The following is a 25,889-nucleotide window of genomic DNA, read 5'->3' as shown; positions in this document are numbered from 1 at the left end:
AATAGAAAGAGCTTGGCTTCATTTGCATTGAATTCCTTGTGATTTACTTCCTGATAATTTTCAAGAAAGGTACAGGGAAGCTGGAATGGGGCTCTTCAGTCGAGTGCTCCTGGCCTCCTGTTTTTCATGCTCTCTGCTCTAGCTCATTGCTGGCTGGCTGTCCCATTATTAATAATGACAAAAATACTTTACCCTCAGTCTGCAACAGCACACAGTTCAAACCCACCAGCTGTGGGGGAAGGATGGGAAATCTCCTCTCATGCAATTAACTGCCTTGGAAAGCCTGCTAGAGGGTCAGTTATGGATCAGTTTGGACGTGATGGTACACAACAACAACAACAACAACATCACTTATATCGTGTTCTTGGTTCTCAACTTGCCCATTCCTCCTTGTGCATTCCTATTCCTCTAACTACACTCTCATAGACAACTTTCATTCCCAGCTCCCCTCCTCTCCATGGTGCTTGCCTGGCAAAGCCTCCCCCTTACATATACCCAGGTTGTAGCCACTGCCTGCACCTAGCAATTGAACCTGACTGGAGAGAAGTCCACAGCCATGTTAATTACTCCCACTGCAGCCCACAATCTCCAGCTTGTCACTGTCCAAAAGTCCTCCCATGTTGCTGTGTTCAGTCCAGTCTCTTACTCTTCTAGACGATCATTTCTCACCTCTCCCTCTCTCCTCCTTGCCATTGCCTTTCCACTCCATACTCTCTCTTTTATTTGGCTTACAAGATAGAATCACTCATGTAAGAATGGCTTTATCTTTCTATCAATTACTAAGTCTATACCATACCTGCAAGTGCATCCACAGACGTATGAAAACTTTATATTTTAAGAAAAAAGAAACAATAGAAATAGTCGAAGAAAACATGTATGCCTATTTTCCTAGCTCTATAGTAAGAACATTTTTCTTCTTGTGCTTCTATCGTTTCTTTGTCTAAATGTACAGCTTTGGTATATCTAGAGTTTATTTTGTGGAAGAAGCGAAATAATGATCTAGCCTATTTTTTTCCCTAATCTCTGGTCAAGGATGCTTGTACTATCTTTAAATCTTCTCTCTTATTTTGCATGACTGTACGGGTCCTTGGAGAGGGACATCATGCTTGGGAGGGTGGAGGGACTGGTGCAGGAGGGAAGACCCTCTATGAGATGGATTGATTCGGTGACTGGGGTAATTGGGATGGGTGTGTCAGAGGCAATGCGATTGGCACAGGATAGAGCGGGGTTTACAGCTGTTGTGCATAGGGTTGCTATAAGTCACAGACGACTTGAGGGCACATAACAACAACAACAATACATATGTGTCAATTTCTGGACTCTTCATGGCTTATTATCACTATTTTAACTACTTACTCTATATTTATAATCTTCAAAACATTTTGTTAGATAAAGCCAAAGGAAAACAACAGTGAAAAACATTTGCATTTCATACCACAGACAAAAATGCCCATTGTTTTAACATATGAGAGCCTTTAAAGATTGACTAGGAAAGAAAAACTCATTAGAAAAATTATTCGACGGTCCCAAAATGAAAAGTTCAAGTAGTTTATAAATATTTCAAAAGACGTACAACAACATTCAAAAGTAAGGAAATTATTAAGATATTGTCACTAATTAGATTTACAAAGTCAAAACAGTGTGACCATGGTATGGTCTCAGAGACAATCTCATGCAACATTTGGATGAGCAAAAACTGGGTAGGGCACTCTGGTGGCCTAGTGGCAAGAAGCTGCACTGCAATCCCAGAGGAACACGGTTCAAATCCACCAGATGCTCTGCCGGAGAAGGAGGTGCAATATCCTCCTGTACCAGTCAGATCTGATTTGACAGTACATGCACACAAAATAAAAAAAATTAAAAAAAAAACAAAACAAAACTGGGACTACACTTATGGAGGGGAATATAGTGTTATCTTTCAGAATTAAAAATAGGAATCCCATTTGACAAAGCAATTTTAGTATAAGGTGTTTCACCAAGAATTAAACTCACATGTGTGTTGCATCTATAAGGCTGTTGACTGAAAAGTTTACTTCTCATCCAGAGAAGACTGGTCAAGTCAAAGAATTGATTACACATTCAGATAATGAAATGCTAATAACTAAGGAGAGAATGAAGGGAATTCTGGTAGCAAAGGAGCTCTGGTGGCCTAGTGGTAAGACACTGCTGCAATCCCAAAGGCACATGGTTCAAATCCACCAAATCTCCTGCTTTGCAGGAGAAGGATGGCAATCTCCTCCCATGTGATTGATTTATTGACTCTGAACACTTGCTGGAAGATCAGCTATGGGTCGGTTCTGACTCACCAACACACACCACCACTGCCAACTGGTAGTATAGTCCACAGGGTATTACACTGTGCTTTTCTGGTGGTTCAAATCTACCAGTAGCTCTGAGAAAGAAAGATGGGAAATCTCTTCTAGTGAAATTTACATCTTTGGAAACACAACAGAGGGCCAGTTATGAATTGGTTCTAACTCAATAGCAGTGGGAGTGTATTTTATAAAAAATTGATGCAAAATTATTTTCAACATACATGAACTAATCTAAGCATAATATTATAATTGAGTATGTTACGTGCTAGCATTTATGAAGAAGAAAAAAGAACTACATATTTTTTGACTGAAAATACACAGGAATACACAAAATAATGAGGATATACAAAATAACTGGCTTGAAGATTGTTTCTGGGTAGGGAACTGAGTGGGCAGGAAGATTATCTGTCCCCTTTTCTATTTGCCCCATTGTAGCTTTTAAATGATGAAAAAAATGTGTTGTCTACTGAAACAAAAACCAACTAGATAGAAATTTATAAAGAGATCCTATTTTTAAAATAGTGGACTAAATAACATGCTGCCTCTTGGGTTCCCAGAAATCACCAAAAACATCAGGAAACCCACAGGGAATGCAAACTCTATTTTGATCAAAGTAGGAGACATCTGCCAACTCACCTAATTCATGTGTTGTTATTTGCTGCTGAACTGATTCCAGCTCATGGTAGAGGAGACATGTGCGCCATAGAGTTTTTGAGGCTGTGACTTTTAGAAGCAAGATCATTAAATCTTATTTCTTCGATATCTTTAGGTGGGTTTGAACCAGCAACCTTTTGGTTAATAGTGCAATGCCTTATCTTTTAGGGCTGTCATAGTAGTAAAAGCCAATCGGGGTGCAGGAGGATGCTCAGAGGAAGCACTGGAAGCTTCAGCTAACAGCCTGGCAAAGCTGTTAAAGCCCTAGAGAAGTTGGCACATCCTGGGACAAACTCAACCATCGCCTAGCTGGAACAATGACAAAGAGGTTCTTTGGACCTATTTGGAAGGAGTGTTGGATGAGAAATCTTGCAGACCTGTCAGTTTTGAAGGGAGCAGCCTGTCTGTGAAGGAAAATGGCAACGGAAACTCAGCCTTGTGCACAGTCTTTGCTAGCTTAGAACAGGATCTTGATTCTTCCCCAAAAGCGTCCTTGGAAAAAAGCAAATCTAGCAAGAATCTTCTTTCTCCTCTTGCTACAATTCAAGAGGTGCCCCTCTTCCTATGAAAGGTGAATGCCTCTCCTTACGTACCTCTCCTGCTTCAACAGGAATCTGTTGGATAATCTCTTTCCTTCATCTTTTAATCTCTCCCATTCACCAATGTCCTCTCCATTAGCATGTAAATATGATCAAAACAAAAATCCAATAATAAAAGAGAAACCTAAAGTCATCCTTCAATTCTGTATCTTTATAATTCTTCCCATTCAGGACCAAACTTTTGGAAAAAACTGTATATTCACAATCTTGTATCTTAATTTCTTCATGTCTCTCTCATGCACTCCTCAACATCTTCCAATATGTCCTTTGTTTATGACTGTTTGTGCTCGGGGGGGTCTGGTGGGCTAGTGGGTAAGGAGTTACACCTCCAGCTCAAAGATATGTGGTTCAAATCCATTAGCAGCTTTACATATGGGAGAAAGATAGTGATCTCTGTGCAATTTACAGTCTCTGAAAACCTCCTACAGGGTCAGCTATAAGTTGATTTTTATTTTATGACAAGTAACCAATAGGCAATTTTGCTCAGATCTCCAAAGACCTGCAATTGTACTAACTTTGTCCCTTTTCAGCCTGAACTCTTTTTCTCTTTAGCACTGCCTTTGTGCGACCCTTTTCTCTGTGTCTTCCTCTATTCCTAGGCTTCGCTTCTTTGCCGTTATCATTGGCTCCTTCTCTTTTGCTCAGTCATTAGATATCATTAGTTTTAGAACTGTGTCCTAGTCTTTCTTATTTTGATCCCTCCCTATGTGATCTTATTCTATGATTTCAAAATCACCACTGATATTCAAACTTTTAAAACATTTGTGTATTCCCAATTTAACCCTATCTGTGTATTCCCAATTTAACCCTATCTTCTAAATTGTAAACCCGTTTATCATAAAGCTAACTTTGGATTGAATAACTTTACCTGGGAACGTCTCAAGGATCAGATGGCTAACAAACACATGAAGAAATGCTCAAAATCCCTAGCCCTAAGAGAGATGCAAATTAAAACAACTATGAGATATCATTTCACCCCAGTCAAAATAGCAAAATTTAACAGAACAGCAAGCAACAAATGCTGGCGAGGTTGTGGAGAAACTGGAACCCTGATTCACTGTTGGTGGGAGTGTAAAATGGTGCAACCCTGGGAAAGCAGTATGGCGCTTTCTCAAAAAGTTGCAAATAGAGATACCATTTGACCCAGCAATTCCACTACTGGGAATATACCCTGAAGAGACCATAGCTGACATCCAAGCAGATATATGCACACCCATGTTTATTGCAGCTTTGTTCACAATAGCAAGGAGTTGGAAACAACCTAAGTGCCCATCAACAAACGAATGGCTAGAGAAGCTGTGGTATATTCGCACAATGGAATACTATGCTGCATTAAAAAACAAGGAACTCATGCAATATTATTAAAAATGGTTGACTCTGGAGAACATTATGCTGAGTGAAATATCCCAGTCACAAAAGGACAAATATTACATGATGCCACTGTTGTAGAATGGGACTGTCCTTGGGGTTGGGGAGAGACTGAGTAAGATGGGTTCAATAATGTATACTGCACTGAAACAGAGGAGGGAGAGAACCGTTTAAAAGAGAGATGTAACTGGGTATTTCTGTCATCACAGGAGACTAGAGTGAGGGCTGCATGGTGGAGGGGACCTGGGGGAGGGTTTGTAAAACAATGAAAGAATCTTTTCTTTTACTTTTCCATAATTTTTGGACTCATGTACTTATAACTTGTTAGTCAAATTTGTGTCTTCTAGGTTGCAACACCCCCATGATACATCTTGAAGGATATGTACATGTACAGCCAAGCACAATCAATAAGAGTGCATCTGAATTCCAAAATCAATCTCCATAATAGTCTATGTGTTTCCTACTGCCAAAGGGGCCCTTTAGAGTAGTGAGAGAAGATCTTCACCCTGAAACCCACAGCGTCCCTTTTCAGCAGGAAGTAGCTAAGAGAATACGCCGTCCCCTTTTCCTTATGACTCAGGGTGAAGTCTCTCTCAGGGAGGAGTGATAGGGAATGGCAAAGGATACACTGACAAAGAAGATTAATCAGAACTGGCTTTGACAAGCACTGTGGCATTTGGACAAGAACAAACTGGGAGGAGGGTAGAGAGAATAGTGCAACAATGAATGAGTGGAAGCCCAAAATCTCTGTAAATGTTTATGAAAATTAATAAAATATAATTATAGAAAAAAAAACACAACATAATGGATATATAACAAAAAAAAAAGATGTTTGAAACACAAAAGGACTCAGACTCAACTAATCTTCTCTCATTCTTCCCCAAAGATGCTGCTCGTTCCTCTAAAGTGTTCCCCTCTGGCGTAGCTGCACCCATATCCCTTTAGCTGCTCAAGCCAGAAACCTGTACATCAGCATGCTCTGAATGTTATGCCCCTCAGAGAGTTCTTGAATCCTTCCAGTTTTTTCTCAGTTCCCACAGCCACCACCTCAGAGGCCAAACACTGTCATCTCTCACCTGGCTTCCTCCTAATTGGTTTCTTTGCCAACACTTTCCCTCCTCTTAATTCTGTTCTCCACAAGCATTCAGAGAGTAACCTTTCTAAAATGTAATTGGAGCTCCCCTGCCTCCAATCCTTTAATGGTACCTCACTGCTCTTACGATGGAGTTCAAAATCCTTAATATGGCCTATGAGCTTCTGGGGACCTGGCTCCAGTCCATCTCTCTTGACTCACGTTGAGCTTTTCTCCTTCTTTCTTTGGAAGCCCTGTCCACATTTGTCTTTCCTCCCCCCTTCAGTTTTCAAATGTTATGGTCACTTCTGATTCAGGATTTTGGTTGCCTTCTTTGCCTGAAATAGTTCCCTGACTCCAGGAGCAACTTAACTATATTTCCTTGAGCACCCTTCATGTCTCAAGACACTCTACACCCTGATAATAACTTATTTCATGACCATCTTTCCTGCTAAGGGTGAGAGCAGAATTGGTTGTGCTCACCGCTGGGTTCCTGCTTCAGGCTTGGGGAAATTATGAAGTCTTAGGATGTATGCCAAGCATTGATGATTCCCTGGGGCTACTGAATTACCAAGACTTTATTGGCTCAGGACAAACTTTCTTAGCCACAATTACTCCCAAAGAGATAGGTAGGCTTCGTGAATTCTATCAACACTCTGACAGCCTCCTGCATCCTTTACCCTAGGGGAGTAATGGGCGTAACAGGCATAACGTTTAGATAGGATCACAGCAGGCTGGTCAATTAACTAGAGCCCAGAAAATGCTGAACTCCTTGGCCCAACCTAAGTTTTCCCTTTGTTGTTGTTAAGTGTCGTTGAGTCGTAGGCGAATCATAGCGGCCCTATGAACAAAAGTCCTGGACCCCTGTATAACTGTCGTCCTTTCTCCAGGTTCATAGGGTTTCTATAGGCAAGCTATTATGGAAGTGGATGCCACTCCTGCTTCCAAGTTTGTTTTAATCGGGGAGCTTCACCAAACACTGTCCGCCATGGGTAACTATTCTTGCTTTTGACTTTATCACTGTTTCTCCTCCTTCCCTAGTCTCATTTCACAGTCTTTTTGAGGGGAACTCAGTCCTCTCCAAAATATCTGACCATTCCTTACTCTCTCCTTGTTTGCCTATTCCTTCAAGTCATCGTAAATTAGTAGTCCACCCCCAATTGCATCACTGAGGCTAACGCTCATTTAAGTCTTTGCTGAGCATGTGCTATGTGCCATCCATGGTTTTATTGGTATCAGAGAGGCAGCAAGGAGCAGAACATACTTCTGGCCCCCAAGGAATTTACAGTCTCGTGGATAATGGTGACACGTCTGCTAAGTACTGAGTGTGTGCTGGTCATGGTCCCAAGCACCTGGCTTTTTCCAACTCACTTCTAATCATCACAGAAATGTTACACTTTGAGTGTACTGTCACTGCTTTCCAGATGAGATCACGAAAGTACAGAGCGGTTAATGGAGCCCAAACGCACCTAACAAAGCCTCCAGGACACAAATCCGTAGCTCAGTTCCAGAGTCTGTGCTTTTAACCACCACATGTTACGGCCTCTCATTTATCCCGTGAACAGCTTTTGTTTTATCCAAATGGAGATGTATTTGGGGCATACATTGTGTTCACTCCTGTCTCAGCTCTGAAAAATGCATTGAATTTTCTGTTCTTTTCTCTGGAACACTCTCCCCTCAGCTCTCTCATGGCTAATTCCCTTACCTCATTCAGATTTCTGGTCTCTTTTAGAGAAAATGGCCTTCCACAACCACCTTATCTAAAACAGCCCTATTCCCAAGCTCCCACCTAATGCCTCTCTCCTTCATTTTTCTCTCTTGGTTTTTATTACGGGTGAATACTTATTTGTGTTTTCCATTTGTATCTCCCTCCTCCTTTCAAAATACAGACCTTAGAAAAATAAGTTTATTTCTTATTCACCACTGAATTTCCAACAACTGGAATAGTGACAGACACAACGTTGACAGAGGGAGGAAGCAGAGTAATTAATAAAAAACCAAGTTAATTATGATAACAACAAAAAGGATTTCTTATCAATCCACTTCATCGAGGGAAAAAAGTTAAGGGCATAGCCACATGAAATGTTGTGCTGTCATGAAAAATGCTAGTTCAGACACACTTAGAATAAAATGCCAATTTAAAATAATTATCAGTGCAAAAAAATAACGCCGGAGAGCCTCTATTCATTGTTGTTGGTAACAACAACAAATAGGTAAACAGTTCTCAGAAACAAACTCGAGAATGCAAAAAAAAAAAAAATGTAACTTAGACGGCTTCCACCATCTAATTGTTGAACTCCATTTATACTTCCAGTTCCTGACTTGGGCTTTGGTTTCGGTAATTCACTACTGGCTACCACGTCATGAGCTGAGATTATGTTTGAGTTCTGTGGGGCTTGATGTTATGAGGAGGTTGGTGGAATGGTGTGCAGCTGGGGCTTAGTTATTGTCAAGTTCATCTTACTTGGCCATCGTATCAGTCTCTGGTGGGGAAGTCAACCGATATAGCTGCTTTCCTCTTAGCCTCTCTAGGTCTGACTCTCCCATCTCCTTTAACAGACTCCAGTATTGATAAGACAATCATCCAGCTACATGCCATCATTTCGAGGTCACTATGCACATGGCCAGGAGAGATGGGTCCTTGGAAAAGGACATCATGCTCAGAAGGGTGGATGGACAGTGCAGGAGAGGGAGATCCCAGATGAGATGGATTGATACAGTGACTGGGGCAATGGGGGTTGGTGTGTCAGAATTAGTGAGACTGGCTCAGGACAGGGAAAAGTCCAGAGCTGCTGTACATAGGGTTGCTGTACATCGCTGGTGACTCAGCCAATAATGTTCTTTGACAGGTTTGGAAGCAGGAGTGGCATCTACTTCCTAAACAACATGCCTCTGGAAACTCTATGAACTTTTATAAATGTCTATAGTTATAGAAAGGCTACAGGCCTTTTGTTCATGGGGTCACTATGAGTCCTGCTTGACTCCAAGGCAATCAACAACAACAACAACAACAACATGGAGCTTCCCTAGGCCTCTCAACAAGTCCATTCCCATCTAGTTTTATTCTACATTTGTATACCATGCTGGGTATGTTAGCTTCTCTATAAGACTCGAACCCTCTGGTTTCACCTAGAAAGTAAGGCCCAGATCTGTTCTCTTTTCAAACCTTCCAAACATTCTTTTTTGCATCTGTATTTGCCACTATGACCTCTCTCATCCTACATTAAGACTCATTCAAGGGCTAGAAGGAGAAAACACAGGGCCATACACCAGCACCCAAGCTCCCTGCTTCTTCCTTCAGTTTAAGACATTTTCAAATTGCTGTTATGCTATGAGGAGGAACCAAACCCTAGTTGACCCTCCAGAAGGTTTTCAGAGACAGTAAGTTGCATGGGAGGAGACAGCCCATCCGTCTCCCACAGAGCAGCTAGTGGATTCAAACCAAGCACCTTCAAGTTGGCAGTGAAGCTCCTGACCACTAGGCCACCAGAGTTCCCTTCATTTCTTTAGAAAACATGAATAACTGGATCTGTCTGAGGTCCTATTTTCCACATACTGAGGAAAATAAAGGCAGGATTAGGAAAACACAGGCTCAGACAGCCAGAACCTCCTTCCCTGCCAGGGCATCTCTCTTCTTCCACCCACTGGCTTTGGGGAAGCACCTGGAATTAAATTCTGCCTGGTAAAATTGAGTGGAGTCCCCATTTGATTGACTGAACCTTGAAATGACAAGGATTTCTTTCAACTGACTGTCATTTGTCTTTCAACATGCAGCATAATGAGGCGTAAGAGAAAAATTAAAAGAGAAAAGAAAATTAAACAAGGTTAAATTTTGCATACCTGCATAAGCAAGAACATTTCGTTATTCTCTGGCATTTGCCAGATTACCAAATATTTTATCTCTCTCTCTCTCTCTCTCTCACATAGGGTCGCTATGAGTCGCAAGCGACTCGACAGCACATAACAACAACAACAACAACAAATATATATATATATATATAAAATTAGGGAGCACTGGTGGCCTAGTGTCAAGAAGCTGCACTGCAATCCCGACAGCACGCGGCTTGAGGCCACCAGCTGCTCCATAGAAGAAGGATGGTCAGTCTCCTCCCATGTGATACTGCATTGAAACAGTGAGAGAGGGAACTGTTTAAAAGGTATATATGATTAGGTCTTATTGTCATGACAGGAGTCCAGAACGAAGGCTGGAGAGGACTTGGGAGGAGGGATTGTATAACAATGAAAGAATTTTTCTTTTACTTTGCAAAGAGAAGAACAAACTGGAGGGGAGGGGTGGCCAGAGAGAAAAGTGCAACAGTGAATGAATGGAAATAAAAACCAAAACAACAACAACAAAATCAAACCCATTAGAGAGTCAGCTATTGGTCAGTTCTGATGCTACGGTACGCAACAACAACAACAACAATATGTAGTTATAGGAATACCAGTGGATCAGATGTTCAAATCACTTAGAACTATTTCATTCACTGACTTAGTTTTTGAAAATTTATCAATATGAAAAAATGTTGATAGAGAGTAGTGTGAGCAAAGGGCTAAGAAAGGAGTAACTCGGGTCTGAGGACCGCAGAGACAGGATCCGCTTGGCACGGGCTTTAGACAGTCCCTCTACTGCTCGCCCCGGTGGAGTGGACGCTCCCCCGAGCAGCACTTACCCTCCAGGACCGAGGTCATGATACTGACAACACTCATTGCCCTTTGGATCCGGAAGGGCTCGTTCAAATATTCTGCTGACAGGAAAGTCTTCTGTCCTCCATCAAGTGCCTGCTGAGACAGACACACAAAGTCAGGACATGATCCCAAACAAAAAGCCTTCAGTGACAGGGTCAGTCAGCCTCTCATTGGCCACGCTCCAGGGGCGGCGAGCACCTCAATGAAGCTGCCATGACCCTCTGCTTGGGGATGTGGGGTGAGAGTTCCGGCATGTGGATCAGCACACACTGTTACGGTGGGATCAGAGGTTAGCCCGGCTGTAAGTGAACTCACTAGAGATTCGTCAAACCGACATGCTAGGACAGGACTTGGACATCAGAGTGGGCATGGGACAGCCTCAAAGGTCTCTTGAGGTTTTTGAGAAGAGGAGCTGAGCACTTTAGGGACAATGGGTCAGGAAGTAATTACAATACTTCCTCTGGGAAGTATATGCAATTTTTACATAGACTTCTTACCCCATGATATATATGGTTTCTCAACCTCCCTTTTAATAAGTCCACTTCCTTTGCCAGTATACAATTTCATGTTCTTTTGCAGAGAACATTTATGTGTCTTGATTACCTAGCTATTAAATTGTCTGACATAATATTTCAAAGTCTCGCGTGTGGCTGGGAGATAAGACTGGGTACTGTTGTTTTAGTCCTTCTTTCTTTGGGCTTTCCCTGAAGTCCTCTCTGGGGACGATAGCAGGCCTCTGCGTCTAGCCACACACACTTACTCATGACTTGTGGACTCTGGGCCCCGCGTAAGTTGAGTCAGCACTACAGGAAACCATGCAGAGTCCAATTCAACACAACATAGGAGGTACTTAGTAAAGGAAAAGAACTTAGAAAATATCCAACCGTGAGAATTCAATGGATGCTTTTCATAACTAATGTTTTACAAACTTTTTCAGCCACACATGCATTCAGATGTAGGTGATTTATTATTCATATCGTCCTCTGTCTTTCTGGAAACGTTCTGCAGAAGATGAGGAGACTTGGAGATTTTAAGGGACTTGCTAAAGGTGATTTGGTTGGTAAATGGTACAGTCAGGATTGAAATCCAAGCCCGTGTGACACAGAAAGGCTTGAAGAGTTAATCATGCACTAGCCAGAAACAAAAGTAAAAGCAAACCAGGATGGGCCAGGTTTAGACTATCTTCTTGTTGTTTGTTGTTGTTGTTATGTGCTGTGCGTCACCTGTGACTCACAGTGACTTTATGTACAACAGCCCTAAACCCTGCCCTATCCTGTGCCAGTCTTACTGTCTCCTACACACCTACCCCCATTACTCCGTCACTGAATCAATCCATCTCATCAAGGGTCTTCCTCTCTTGCCCTGCCACTCCACCCTCCCAAGCATGATGTCCCTCTCCAAGGATTGGTCCTGCCTTGCAACGTATCCAAAGTATCTCACATGAAGCTTCAGAATCCTTGCCTCCAAGGAGCAGCTTAGTCTCACACTCTCTAGGTTGAACTTATTTGTTCTAGCAGTCCAGGATATATTCAACACTCTTCTCCAGCACCACAGCCCAAAGGCATCAATTCTCCTGCATAGTAAGTAATTGCAAAGATCGTGGCCTGGATCAGGTGCACCTTAGTCTCCAGACTGACATCGTTGCTTTTCAATATTTTGGAGAAGTCTCTGACAGCAGACTTTGCTAATGCAATTCATCTTTTTGTTTCCTGGCTGTTGGTACCCAGAGTGTTACTACCTAGGACACAGATATTCTCAGAACAGATAAGTGAGGGGTAGGTGGTCCAACGTGATGTTTCCTGAACAAGTCATTCTGAAGGGTTTGACTTCAGAACTCAATAGTAATGATTCTTATTTGCCTCTGAGACTCTCTCTGCTCTGTCTCCCCTGTTCTCTGTCTTTGGAAGGAGCTTCATAACCCTCACCCCTGGTTCTGCTCAGGTTCAGGCAGTGGTAGGCACAGACAGAAGGCCAGAGGATGGAAGGAGAGAGATTCTTTCACTTCTTCCTGGTCGAGCTGTTGTTGGGTTTACCTAAGCTCTCCCTAAGTTCTTCATTTCTGTCAGGAAGCCCCTCTTGCTTCAACACTGCAGGAAGCCATTCAGAGTCCACTCAAAAAGCAGACCATGAAAACCATAGGCATAGGAGAGGTACTTAGTAAAGAAAAAGAAACTTTAGAAAATTTCCAAGTGTGAGGACTCAACGAATGATTTTCATTGCTAATATTTATTAATTTTTCAGCCACACGCATTTAAATGTAGGTGATTTATTACTGCCTGCCATCCTCCAGCTACAGAAGACAAGGAGACTCTCCAAGTCACAGCTCTTGTGAGATTATGATTCTAGTGCCTTCCCTCAACGCTTAAGCCAAAGCATACCAAGTTGCACCATTGCCAGTCCTTGGGTTTCCCCACCATTATTATTAGTTCCTTTAACTCAGTCCAAGAATCCAAACAAAGTCTGTTGTCATTTAGTCACTTCCAACTCATGGTGACCTCACAGAGCTCCACGGCATTTTAATGGCTGATTTGGTTTTTTTTTTTTCTAAATAAAATGCCACCAGATCTTTCTTCTGAGGAACCTCTGGTTGATTTGATTAACAGTCACATGCTTAATTGTTTTGCCATCCAGGAATGAAATCAGGCCACCCCTCGGCAAACTTTCCTTTAAGTTCTCTTCATTTCTTCATTGTAGACACTTGTTTGTTTCTTGCTGGGCTGACATCCAGTCAGAGTCTGGCCTAAGTAAGACAACTCTGAAAGACTTAACAGAGTCCGTGGAACACTTCTCTGTATTCCTGACCAGCCAGATGGAGTAAGTAAAATACAGTAAGCCTATCATTACTGCAAATTGGGGGGGTGGGGAACTCAAATGAAATCACAGCTCTTGATCGGTGAGGAGTCCCTGGTCTGCCATTACATTCTTAGATTATTGTATTAAGAATGTTGGAGAGTTGGCTACTGCTGCTGAATTTGTGCACTTTCCCCCAAGTCCCTTAACTGAAGGGCCCCTTTCAGATCTCTCTGGGTATCATTTGCCAAGCCTGGGTTAGTTGGGCAAAGCCACAAGCAGCAAGTGAAGGACCTTTAGTATTCTCATACTCATCTAGGAACAAGTAGGCCTGTCTTCAAAACAATGACAGTGAGTGACAGCAGAGAAACACTGTAAAGAAACATGAGATCAAATAGAAAAGAATTTCTTCACTGTATTGCAGAGTAAACCAGAAAACTCGATAGATTTCAGGTAAATACAATCTCTTTCTGGATCTCTGGATCTTACTTTCCCAGTCGGTAAAATGAGCCAGTGTTGATGTCTAGAGAATCCTGTTGCTGACACGTGGCCTTCCTGCCTCAGGATGCTTACCTGGAAGGCAGCCCAAGAGGGTCTGGAGCATCCACAAACTCACCGAGCCATCCATGGTGCCAGGGGTCAGCTCGCTGGTGGGCAGTGTGAGGTGTCCATCTTCACCATGACCCGAGCCCGGGTTGGGAGGTGGAGACAGTGAGCTTCTAGCATGGGGGCCTTGTTGGCCCGCGTGCCCACCTAGTAGCATAGAGCCTCGGTGGCTTTCACGGTCTCCAGAGAAGACCCCATCATCTGTGACTCCATCAGGGAATGATAAGTCTCTGCCCGGAGTCCGGAAATGAAACACACTGCCATGGCTAGCCCGTCGTCTTCCAGAAGCAAGGCCTAGGAAAGACTGGGCGTTGACCCAAAGGAGAAGGAAAGAAGAAAGAGAGGCTAAAAGCTCGTACTGCAGGCACGTCTGGAACCCATCGTTCCCTTCTACTCCATTTGCCTGTCCTTATTTCCTGACCCACAGGAGAAATGAGATGCTTTGTGCTTGGAAAGGTGGAGGGTCGGGGAAACAGAAGAAGACTCTCAACCAGATTGGTTGCTACAGTGAATGCTGTTGTGGACTCTGGTCTGTCCGTGAGTGTTAGGATGGAACAGGATAGGACACGGTTCCGATCTGTTGTTCACAGGGTCACTATGGGCTATACTCGACTTGAAGGCACCTAAGAACAACAATTATTAATGATGTTGTTGTTATGTGCCATGGAATTGGAATTCACTATTAAGAACACAAGTCTGTCAAAAATATAATAAGAGTATAGATTAGTTAAAATTATGTTAAGGGAGGAATGTAAGTTTGCTCTGTCATGATGACTATGTTTGCTGTGTTGAGTGTGGCTAGAAGGATAAGTTGCATGAAAGTAAGATAAGTTTGTTGTTTCATGATGTTTATGTTTAGAGCGGCTAAAAAGGCAAGTTGTGATGAGTAAATAGGCTACATATTTGCCACAAAACACCTAAAGGTTTAACATGTGAATCAGAAGATGTTGTAGCAGGCCCAGAGGCCTAATGTGTTAATTAGAAGATGCCCAGAGACTCAATGGGCTAATCCCAAGGATGGAACAGCTGATATCATGTACCCCTATGATTGGTTGCACCCTTAAGGGAGAACTTGCAGGACAGCATGTACTAAAGAATTCTGATTGGTTACACCTCAGCTCTGAGAGACTCTTACTGGCTGAAGCTGCATGAAATAAGGGCATTTAAATGGAATTCTCAAAGCCACAAACCAGAGGCACTGGAGAAGACAAGATGCTTGCTGTCTCATGTCTCCCTTGACCCAAGTCTCTGCTGGAACTTAGTGACAAATTCTGTCCGCTGTGGTGAGCACTGTTGCTTGTACTGAATACCAGCTACAATTATAATTTATGTTAACAATGATGGTTTGGATAGTTACACTTGATTGGTTGCTAAGAGGTGAATTGCCACAAACTGAGATTTGTCCACCAATGTTCATAGCAGCATTAGTCACCCTCACAAGAATGTGGAAACAGCCCAAATGCCCAACCACAAACAAATGGATTGAGAAATTATGGTACATTCACATAATGGAATACTATGCAGCACGCAGGAGCAATAACTTTGTAAATTATTACCTAACTTCTGAGGGACTGGAGAGCACTATGTTGAGTGAACTAACTCAGTCCCACAAGGATAAATATTGTATAAAACCGTTATTGTAGAATGAGTATAAGGATCCAGGAGGGGTGAGAGAGGCTGGAAGCAGAGGGATGTGGATGTGCAGGGGGAAGAGGGGATTAATCATTGGGTTGTACAATTTGATGAGGAGGGGGTGAGGGAAATTGAAAGAATTTGTTCAAATTTGTATTAGAATTTTATAAATAAATTAGTAAAAAAAAAGAAAAAAGTAGTTGAATTACAGTTAATGCTTTATCTTAGGAATGACTTTATGTGAAATTATAAATGGGCTGTGGACCTTGCATCCCCCATGAAGAGTGTGACTTGCAATGACAATATATCTTGCCAACATTCTCTGTTTGCGTCACAAGGCTACACAACACTGAGACTCATAGCTGACCACCCTGCATGTTTTCAGAGGCTGTAAATTGCCCCTGTTTCTGAAGAGATCACCCATTTTTCTCCCTTGGAGTAGCTGATGGATTCTAACTGCCTGCTTTTGGGTTGACTTTGCAACTCCTTACCACTAAGCCACCAGAGCTCCGTGGAATGCAATAGAGAGCTCAAGACCGATACAAGTGGTCTTTGTAGATATGTGAGAAGGAGTAGAAATGATGAAAAGAATATTCTAGGTAGATTCTGGGGTAAGGCTAGAAGGGATGGGAAAATACGGGGTGCTGCAGCTCAGTGACTAGGTCGCCGTGCCAGAGTATGTCCTGGTCACTCAGAGGGATCCCATCTCTTTGTTCGTATTTGATCACAGGGCTGCACAAACGATTTCTTAGATTTTCTTCCTCACATTCAGATGTTTTGTGGGCTCAATGAAGCTCAGCTATACTGCGCTGGGACATGGTTGGTGAATTACTGGTGACTGAAACAGTTGTGTGTTGTTGTTGTGTACTGTTGAGTTGGAACAGACCCATAGCTGAGCCTCAGGCAGGTTTTCAGAGGGAGTTAATCTCATGGGAGGAGATTGCCCATCCTTCTCCTGTGAAGCAGCTGGATTAGAACTGCATGCCTTCAGCACTGCAGCACAGCTTCTTGCCATTAGGCCACCACTACTTTATTGTCTGAAAATTAGGTTCTCTAATTCATTAGAACCGTTCTTGAAGGGTGCTAGGAGTTAATATTGCAAAGGAAGAGACAAGTGCTTTATAATCTAATGAACTTCCAGGATCCCCTGAGGCAAGCTTTGAACAGTAACAACGCAGAGATTGAGAGAAGAGTTGCAGTCTAATTTCCTGGAAGAACAATACCATTCCTTCAAATCAATAACATTTCCCATCAAACTCTCCCACTGAGGGAACTGTGTGGCTTCCAGTTGCCCGAGGAAAGGAGCTAATTGAGAGGTCCAGGAGCGAGCGTGGGTAGTCAGCATGCTGTCCTGGTTACTTCCCACGAACACGGGGGAACCTCACCGTAACGAGCCTCTAGTTGCTCTCTGGTCACAGTCGGTAATAAAACCAAAACACGCACTTCCTATCTAACTCTGATCACTCTGCTGAATTTCCCGCTTTGATGAATTCTGTTTATTTACTCAATTTCTAGAACTGGAACATCTTGTCAATTCGATTCTTCTTACTTATCCCACTATCTCACGGAAATGGAATGTCTTATCTCTTTTTTTAAATTTTAGTTTTTATGCCAGAGCAGGTTAGTATTCTTTCAATCATCCATACATAGTTTGTTTTATGTAACAAACATACCTTGAAGTGGCAAGCCTCCTACTAGCTCTCTGTAGGTTTTGTTTCCATTTCTTTGTCTAGACTCTTCTTTCCAGCCACCTGAGCTTTATCCCTGGACAAATGCTGCCTTTTTGATCCTGCATGGTTAATTGTTCTAAAGACTGAGAATCACCCTGGTGCTACTGTTCACTTTACAGGTATTTTTATTATTTTGGTGAAAATTGAGTCCCAACGGAGAGTCCAGTTCTAGGCTCAAGGGATGGTTAAGGGTCATGGTCTTGGGGGTTCCACCATCTCCATCCAGGTCTAGTAACCCTGGATATTTTTATGATTTTGAGTTTGGTTTCACATTTATCTTCCACTCTATTCAAGACCCTCCTTTGGCATCCCTTTTAGAACGATCCACTGTGGTAGCTGGGCACCACCTAGTTCTTCTGGTCTCAGGGTCATGAAGTTGAGGTTCATGTGGTTCATTCGTCTTTAGTATAGCTTGCTTTATGTATCTTTATTTTTCTTTCCTCTTCTTTGTTCCAGACAAGGAGAGACAATATATGTATATTAAATGGTTACTTGCAAGCTTTTAAGACTCAAGTTGCTACCCACCAATGGAGAGTGTAGAACGTTGTCTTTGTGGGCTATGTTCATGCAATTGACCTTAATATCCTCCAAGATAATGTTAAGGCTCTGTAACCAGCCTTATGTCATGCAATTAGCTTTGATGTTCTCCAAGACTCTAATCCTAAGGCCAGTCAACCTATCCTCTTAAGATGTTTGGTTATACAACTGAAGGGAGTGAGAAATTGTGGCACATTCACATGATGAAATATTACTTAGCATGCAGAAGCAATGACTTTGGAAATGATGACATAACTTGAGAGGGACTGGAGAGCATTATACTAAGCAAACAAACTCAGTCCCATAAGAACAAATATTTTATAAGATCATTATTGTAGTAATAAAAATATATCTCGTAAAATGAGTATGAAGATTTAAGGGAGGAAGGGTAAGAGCAGAGAGTTGAGGATGGGCAGGGGAGTAGTCATTGGGTTGCAAAATGTGACGGGTAGAGGGAGGGGTGGCAAAAGAAATGAGAAAGATCCAGGGCAAAAAATAATGTACACAAACTTTGTAAGCAAACCAATATAAAATAAAAATTTGGGGAGCTCTGGTGGCCTAGTGGCAAGAAGCTACACTGCAATCCCAGAGACGCATGGTTCAAATCCACCAGATGCTCTGCCGGGAAAGGAGGGACAATCTCCTCCTGTACCAGTCAGATCTGATCTGACGGTACACAGACACACATACACAAAATAATAATTAAAAAAATCTATTAAAAATAATTTTTTTAAAAAAAAGTTCTTTGGTTATGGCTAAGAAATTTTATAGCTTTGCCCCTTGTTGGCTTTACTATATACATGGATATATTTGCAATACACACAAATAAATGTGCATGTACAAATATCTACAAAACTAATATATAGGTGGGCATAGTCCACTGGGGATTAATTTTATAAAATGTAATGAATGGAAATGATTGTATGAAACACTATATGAATGAATAATACTGTGAAACACGATGTATATGAACTTTGTAAGCAAATAAATATAAAATAACAATTTAAAACAGACACACACAAGAGTCCCTATGTTTGGTCATGGGTGTAGTCCCTTTTACTCACCCATGTCTGTTTATCTTTTTGGTCTATGCATCCACTTGGAGGTTAATGTTTGCTGTTATCGATAATAAAGGGTAGTGTATGTAGTCGTCTATTGTTGTCTCTAACTCTTGTCCACCTCTTTGTGTCTTCCTTTTATTTACTGATATTATGCTAATCATCTGATTTCATATAGCCTTTCCTTTCACCTAACTTAATATGTCTATTGTCTAATTACTGATTATTCCCTTCTTCTTCTGTCTCCTTTCATCCTTGTAACTATTGAAGAATGTTGATGTCTTTGTGTATACTATAAAATATACTATAAAATATATACTATATATATACTATAAATACTATACTATAAAATATACTATAAAATATTTATAAAATGTTATATAGTATACATTTTATAAAATTAATCCCCAGTGGACTATGCCCACCTATATATTAGTTTTGTAGATATTTGTACATGCACATTTATTTGTGTGTATAATTAATTCCTTAACTTTTATAATAGTGGGCTCATTCAATGCTTGTGCTTTTGTGATTTACTTATTTCACTCAGCAAAAATGTCCTTCATGCCCATCCATGTTATATAGTATCTTGAAAATTCGTTGTTCTTTAACTTTTTATGGTATTCCATTATGAATGCGTAATATAACTTATTTTTCTGTTCAGTTGACACTTAGACATGTTTCTGTGTCTTTGCTATTGTAAATAATCCTGCAATTTGTGCCTCTGTCCTTATTTATTTAGAATATATAACAAGAAATGCATTTCTGGATCAACTGTTGTTTCTACTTCCAACTGTTTAGGGAACAGAAATATTGTTTTCCACAATCACAATCCTCTTTACTTATCTTTTGCTCTCATAGTGGTGTTATTGGGTCGATTCTAACTCATAGTAATCTTAGAAACAAGAGATCTAAACCTTGCCCTATCCTGTGCCATCTTCATGGTCTCTGATATGTTTCAGCCATTGTTACAATCACTGTCCATTCCACCTTGTTGAGAGTTTTCCTCTCTTTATCTGGCCCTCGACCTTTCCCAGCATGCTGTTCTTTTCTAAGAACTGGTCCTTTTTGACAACCTGCTCAGCATATGGGAGATGAAGTTTTATTGTCTTTGCCTCTACGGAGCACTTTGATTTCACTTCCACCAAGACAAATTTGTTCGTTCTTTTGTCAGTCCATGGGATATGCAGTATTCTTCTCCAACACCACAGCTCAAAGGCATCAATTTTTTTGTCATCTTTATTCCAAATTTCAAATGTGTAGGAGACAACTGAAAACACCATGGCTTGGATTAGACTCACCACTAACTTTAGACTGACATTGAGGGAAGCTGAATATTAAATTTAATATTTTAATAGTAAACCAGATGATATATCAGGAAATGAGGGAGGCTTAATACAAGCTGAAGGTCACCTTGTGGCACTAAGTCATTCCCTAAGAGTCAACATTGTTCTTAGTTTGTATTAACTGATGTATTAACTCCCTCCTGAGATTGGCAGAAAGAGGAACTTGCCTTATCTGCAAAAGACTTCACCATTATCCTTTGTTTTTGTTTTATATTTCCTTATGATTTTACTTTGTCTACCTTCCTTATGATTCTCAATAAATACCCAGAGAGGCATGGTTTAAGGCCTTCAGTCATGGAACTGCTGGCCCCCTGTTTTTCACGCTCTCTGTTCTATATCATTCCTGGTAGTCTGTCTCATTATTAATTATAAAAATACTTTACCCTCGGTCTGCAACCTGACATTGTTGCTTTTTTTAGCACTTTGGAGATGTCTTTGATAGCAGATTTTCCCAACGCAACCCGACTTCTAGTTTCATGGTCGCTGCTACTATGGGTGTTGACTGTGCATCCAAGTTAAGGGATTATATTTTCGTCATCCCTTTATACCAAGCACCTTGTATTGTACATGGTAGCTCTTTATTTTCTTCTCCCTTTGAAGGTGAGTATAGCTGGAGAGACATTCATATACACTAACTATTGGACATTCAGGTTCTCATCTGTATGAGCTTGACCAAATAGGGGAAATGAGATCCCGATTTTGGGTGTAGATGACATTTTCATGGATGCTGTGATTCATTTTGCTCTGTGATTGTCAAAGCCCTCATCAAATCACCTTTCAAAGATCTTCTGAATTGTTCAGATGATGTGGAATAAAAAGAGTCAGAGGAAGGAAAGATATAGCACAGATGTAGATATATACTTAGGAGTGATTGTGTCACTGAGTTCAGTATGTATGCATATGTATATATGTGTATATTATACAGGGCTTAGAAGGATGGGATTCCAAAAAGTAAAAAGTCTTTGGGGTTGACACAAGAGAAAAAGGTTGAAAGGGATATGAGAGGTAGGAAATCTAGAAAAGAGTCATACCGGTCTTTCTGTATTTTGGAGACTACTCTACCTCAAAAGGTTCTCTTCTTCCAGTTGTATGAGAAGGGAACACTTGGGGTACATAGAATGCACAAGGGTCAGGAATGTGGGGAGCAGAAACCTATTGAGTAGAGACATTTCAGAGGCAAAAAGACTTGCAGTAAAATGTCGACAAAGTCAGTGGTGATCTCTTGAAGCTATTTATAAGGCTGAATTTTGTCACATACGTAGTTAATGGGATCTTCCAAGCCAACCAATGAGAATCTGACCAAAGAGCCTGAAGCATGATGTCAGAAAAAGTAGCTTGTAAAGTAGTTCAGCACCATGGACAGGGCAACGACCCAGGCACTGAAATGCAGGTTGATGTGTCAGAGGGAGGTGATCCCAGTATCGTTACCCACTTGATTGTCCAGACTTAAAACCTAGAAGTCATGTGGGACATCTTTTTCCTTTTTATACATTTCATAACCTTAGTCTTACTGATCTTTATGCCCCAAAACATCTTTACCATGTGTCCATTTTCCATTTCTCAATGACCCTGTCCTACTTTAAGTAATGAAGGAGGGTTGGTTGGGGTTACTAAAACTTCCTAATCTCTGTGCCTTCAGCTTGCTTCCTGTTGCAAATCTCCTCTCACTTAAACTCATTCACCATGGCAGCTGAAAAGGTAGAGAATCCTTTCCAAACAAAAACATAAGTCCCTTACCATCCTGCGTTGGTTGTAGGGCTCAGACTGGGGGGATTTGTTGTCATCGATGGAGCCCTCTGACACTTTGGGGTTTGTCCCGTGCTTTTTCTCATTGGCGTGTTTGGAGGGTAATGAGGACTCATTGTGGGAGTGGAGAGAGGCAGTTTCAATCCCCAGTACTGCCAGGACCTGAGGAGAGACAGCACATGCTGAAGCCAATGCTATCTTGTTGAATTTATTAGAAATGTATTTTCCAGACGTGGGGGTGGGGGGAATACAAGGGAGTCTGAAATCAGAAGTAAGGAGAAATTTGGACTGGGGTAAGGGTCAGGCCCTGGTAGCTGCATAATTGGGGCACACCTATGGGTCACATCCCGTATCCAGCATCTGTATCAGACTCTGCTAGCGGACTGCCCAGATGGTCTTTATCAGATCAGCACACTCATTTCTAGCTGCTGTTAGCTACTAACGGTTCATAGCCGCCGCATTTTTCAGAAAATTGTTTTGGCTGCCTTCCCTAAGAAGTGGTGGGGCTAGACTGTATCCAATGACTAACTGATGTGAGGTGATGCTTCTGGTACCTTCTGATACCAGTCACTCTCTAGAAACCCTCCCTCCCATGGGAACAGACTGAAGCTTCTCTCCAGAAGAGAACGCTTCCTTGTTCCTTGTTTGGTCTCATCCCTTGTCTGCCCATCGTGTCTTCACTCCTCTCCTGACAGCCCTCACTCAATGAGTTCCGTACACAATAATCATGTCTTAAATTCTTCTTTGAGAAAAACCTGACCTAAAATAATGCCAGAGATTATCCGAACCTTACTATATTGTTGTCGTTAAGTAAAGTTGAGTCAGAACTGACTCATACCTGAACCTCCAGTAGGTTTTCAGAGGCAGCAAATAGCACAGGAGGAAATGGACCATCTTTCTCCCACAGTCAACAGCTGGTGGATTCAAACTGCTTTTCTTTGGGGTTGGCAGCGTAACTCCTAAATCTTCCTCTAGCTCCCTAGAATGACAGCCTACATCTAATGACTGGCCCAGACCTCTTCTCAAGGACCTACTACAGCTTGAGACACAGCTTCTGCCCCATCACAAACCTCCTGTTCCTTCCGGAGCAGCTCCAGGGTCTCTTGGAACTTCCTCTCCTTTGCTTCAATTTCATCCAGAGTGGCCTGGTTCTGCTCCTGATATGCCATGGTGACCACCGCCAAGATCAGGTTGACCAGATAGAAAGATCCCAGGAAGATGACAAGCACGAAAAAGATCATATAGATTTTCCCAGAAGCCCTCAGGGTCTGCAGAATCAAGAGCGAGAGGTTCACTCATGACACATGGGCCTTTCTAGTTAAGTCAGCCTTGTTCAGGAAAACAAAACAAAACAAAACACCCAGACAAAGCAGAGCCATGCAGCTAACCCGCCTGCTTCCAACCAGTGTTGCATGGGACATGCAGGTCAATAATACCTGCTGGTAGAGACGTTCCCAGGAATCCTGTGTCATGAGACGGAACAACGAGAGAAAAGCCCAGGCAAAGGAATCGAAGCTGGTGTAGTTGGAGTCTGGATTTTCCATTGATTTAAAGCAGAAATAACCTTTAGGGCAGTGTCTGCATCAAGAATACAAGAGGCCCTTCACTGCTTAGTTCTTTGCTGGTTGGGCCCAAGGTACCCTGAGGCTCCCACAGGGTCTAAAATCAGAGATGAGTTCAAGGCCTGGTCTTTCCTTTGATTAACTGGGAAACCTTGGACACTTAGTCTCCAAACATCAGTTTATGTCATTGGTGAAGAGGAGAGAGTCAAGCTTACACTTCTCATCTCTGGATAGAGTTGCTTGCATTAATGGAGTTGGGGAAACTAGCTGGCAAGCTCTTTGCAAATTTACGCCAAGAAAGGGGAATTAGGTGACTCTTTGCAAACTGATACCAAGGATGCGGGAATTGGAGACAATGACCCAGACTGAAAACATGATCTTGGAGATGTGTCTATGGACAGAGAACTTACATGAACCAGGCTCACTGACCATTATATTTAACAAGGAAAAGAACACTTTTTTACTTAGGAGCTCTGTGTGCTGGGTGCACTCCTAAGTGCTTTAAAAACCATCTTTAAAAACACCATCGTTGCATAACAATGAAAGAGTTTTTTTCTTTTCAAGGAGAAGAGTGAATTGAGGGGGAGGGAGAAAAGTGCAACAATGAATGACTGGAAACCCTAAGTCTGTAAACTTTCATTATAATTAAAACCAAAACAACAACACACCATCATTTCATTCCTCAATCATCCTTCTTCACACATGAGGAATCTGGAATTCAGAGAGTAGAAGTCACTGCCTTAAATCACACATATGTGAACACACCAGCCCAATACACGAATCATCCCAACCTCCTCCTGGAGCCTTGCTGGTGATGGAAGATCAATTTTAAAGATGGTTTTTAGGGAGTACTGGGGTAAGAACACTGGACTCCTCTTTCTCCCTTCACAAAGAGATGAGTTTATATCAAGATTCTACTACTTGGAATATAACCTGAGAATATGAGAACTAAGGCACAAACTGGGACTTGTACACCAATGTTCATAGCAGCATTATTCACCATCGTAAGAACATGTAAACAGCCCAAATATCCAACCACAAACTAATGGACTGAGAAATTATGGTACATTTACACGATGGAATACTATGCAGCACACAGGAGCAATAACTTTGTAAATTATTACCTAACTTGGGAGAGACTGGAGACCATTTTGCTCAGTGAACTAACTCAGTCCCACAAGGATAAATATTGTATAAGACCATTATTGTAGAATGAGTATAAGGATTCAGGAGGGGTGGGAGAAGCTGGAAGCAGAGGGAGGTGGATGTGAAGGGGGAGGGGGAGATTAATCATTGGGTTGTACAATTTGATGAGTGAAAGGGTGAAGGAAATTGAAATAATTTGTCCGCATTTGTACTCAAATTTTGTAAATAAACTAGTGGAGAAAAAAGAAAAGAGTAATCTCTCTGCTGAAAGTATTTGAAGTGCTCCTATCCTCCCTAGTGGAGATGGCCTGCTTAAGGAAACAGCTATGCCTTGTTTGCAGTTTGAGATTCTTCTGCTCCCAAGATTGCTCCATCAGCCCTGAACTCTGGGGCACTCCTTACTCTCGACACGCACGGGAACGCTCAGTTTCAGGAGCCATGTAATGGATTAGGGTTCCAGCAACTTACTTATAATCAATCTCAATTTTATCTCCAATCTTGGTGGAGATTTGAGAGTTCCCACATCTACAACCAACATGTAAAGTCTTTTAGCTTGTTCTCCCTGGAAGCTACACAAGCCATTAGCTGTAGGCTTGTGAGTTAACTCAGAGGGCAGTTAACCTCAAGGTTTAAGCAGCTAACTGCACTGAGGATGTACAATAGCTTTGAACTCTGCTCTATCCTGAGCCAATCTCACGGTCTCTGACACACCTGCCTCCATTATCTCAGCTACTGTGTCAATTCATCTCCTCCTGGGTCTTTCTCCATGGATTTCCTCCACAGGAGCATGGGGACTTTGTTGTTGTTGTTGTTATGTGCCCTCAAGTTGCTTGCGACTCATAGCGACCCTATGTACAACAGCCCTAAACTCTGCTCTGTCCTGTGCCAATCGCATTGCCTCTGACACACCCATCCCGATTATCCCAGTCACTGACTCAATCCACCTCATAGAGGGCCTTCCCCTCCTACGCTGTCCCTCCACCCTCCCAAGCATGATGTCCCTCTCCAAGGACCTGTCCCTCCTTACAACATGTCCAAA

At 41.9% G+C, this 25,889-nt stretch overlaps 1 protein-coding gene across 1 annotated transcript in view; it reads right to left on the bottom strand.

Annotated features, from left to right (window-relative positions):
* SCN10A (sodium channel, voltage-gated, type X, alpha subunit) overlaps positions 1-25,889 on the bottom strand; it is a 127,240-nt gene that overhangs the window by 62,140 nt on the left and 39,211 nt on the right. The window contains exons 8-12 of the mRNA XM_006890648.1: positions 23,579-23,720; positions 23,213-23,410; positions 22,134-22,304; positions 14,104-14,397; positions 10,682-10,790 (exon numbers count right to left, since the gene is read on the bottom strand). Of these exons, the coding sequence (XP_006890710.1) occupies positions 10,682-10,790; positions 14,104-14,397; positions 22,134-22,304; positions 23,213-23,410; positions 23,579-23,720 (914 nt within the window). The remainder of the gene's footprint in view (positions 1-10,681; positions 10,791-14,103; positions 14,398-22,133; positions 22,305-23,212; positions 23,411-23,578; positions 23,721-25,889) is intronic.

Source organism: Elephantulus edwardii, unplaced genomic scaffold, assembly GCF_000299155.1.
Source record: "Elephantulus edwardii isolate Elephantulus edwardi_28Jun2011 unplaced genomic scaffold, EleEdw1.0 scaffold00091, whole genome shotgun sequence".
NCBI classification, from domain to species: Eukaryota; Metazoa; Chordata; class Mammalia; order Macroscelidea; family Macroscelididae; genus Elephantulus; species Elephantulus edwardii.
The sequence above is the reverse complement of the archived record's forward strand: the minus strand, read 5'-3'. Positions and strand labels throughout refer to the sequence as shown.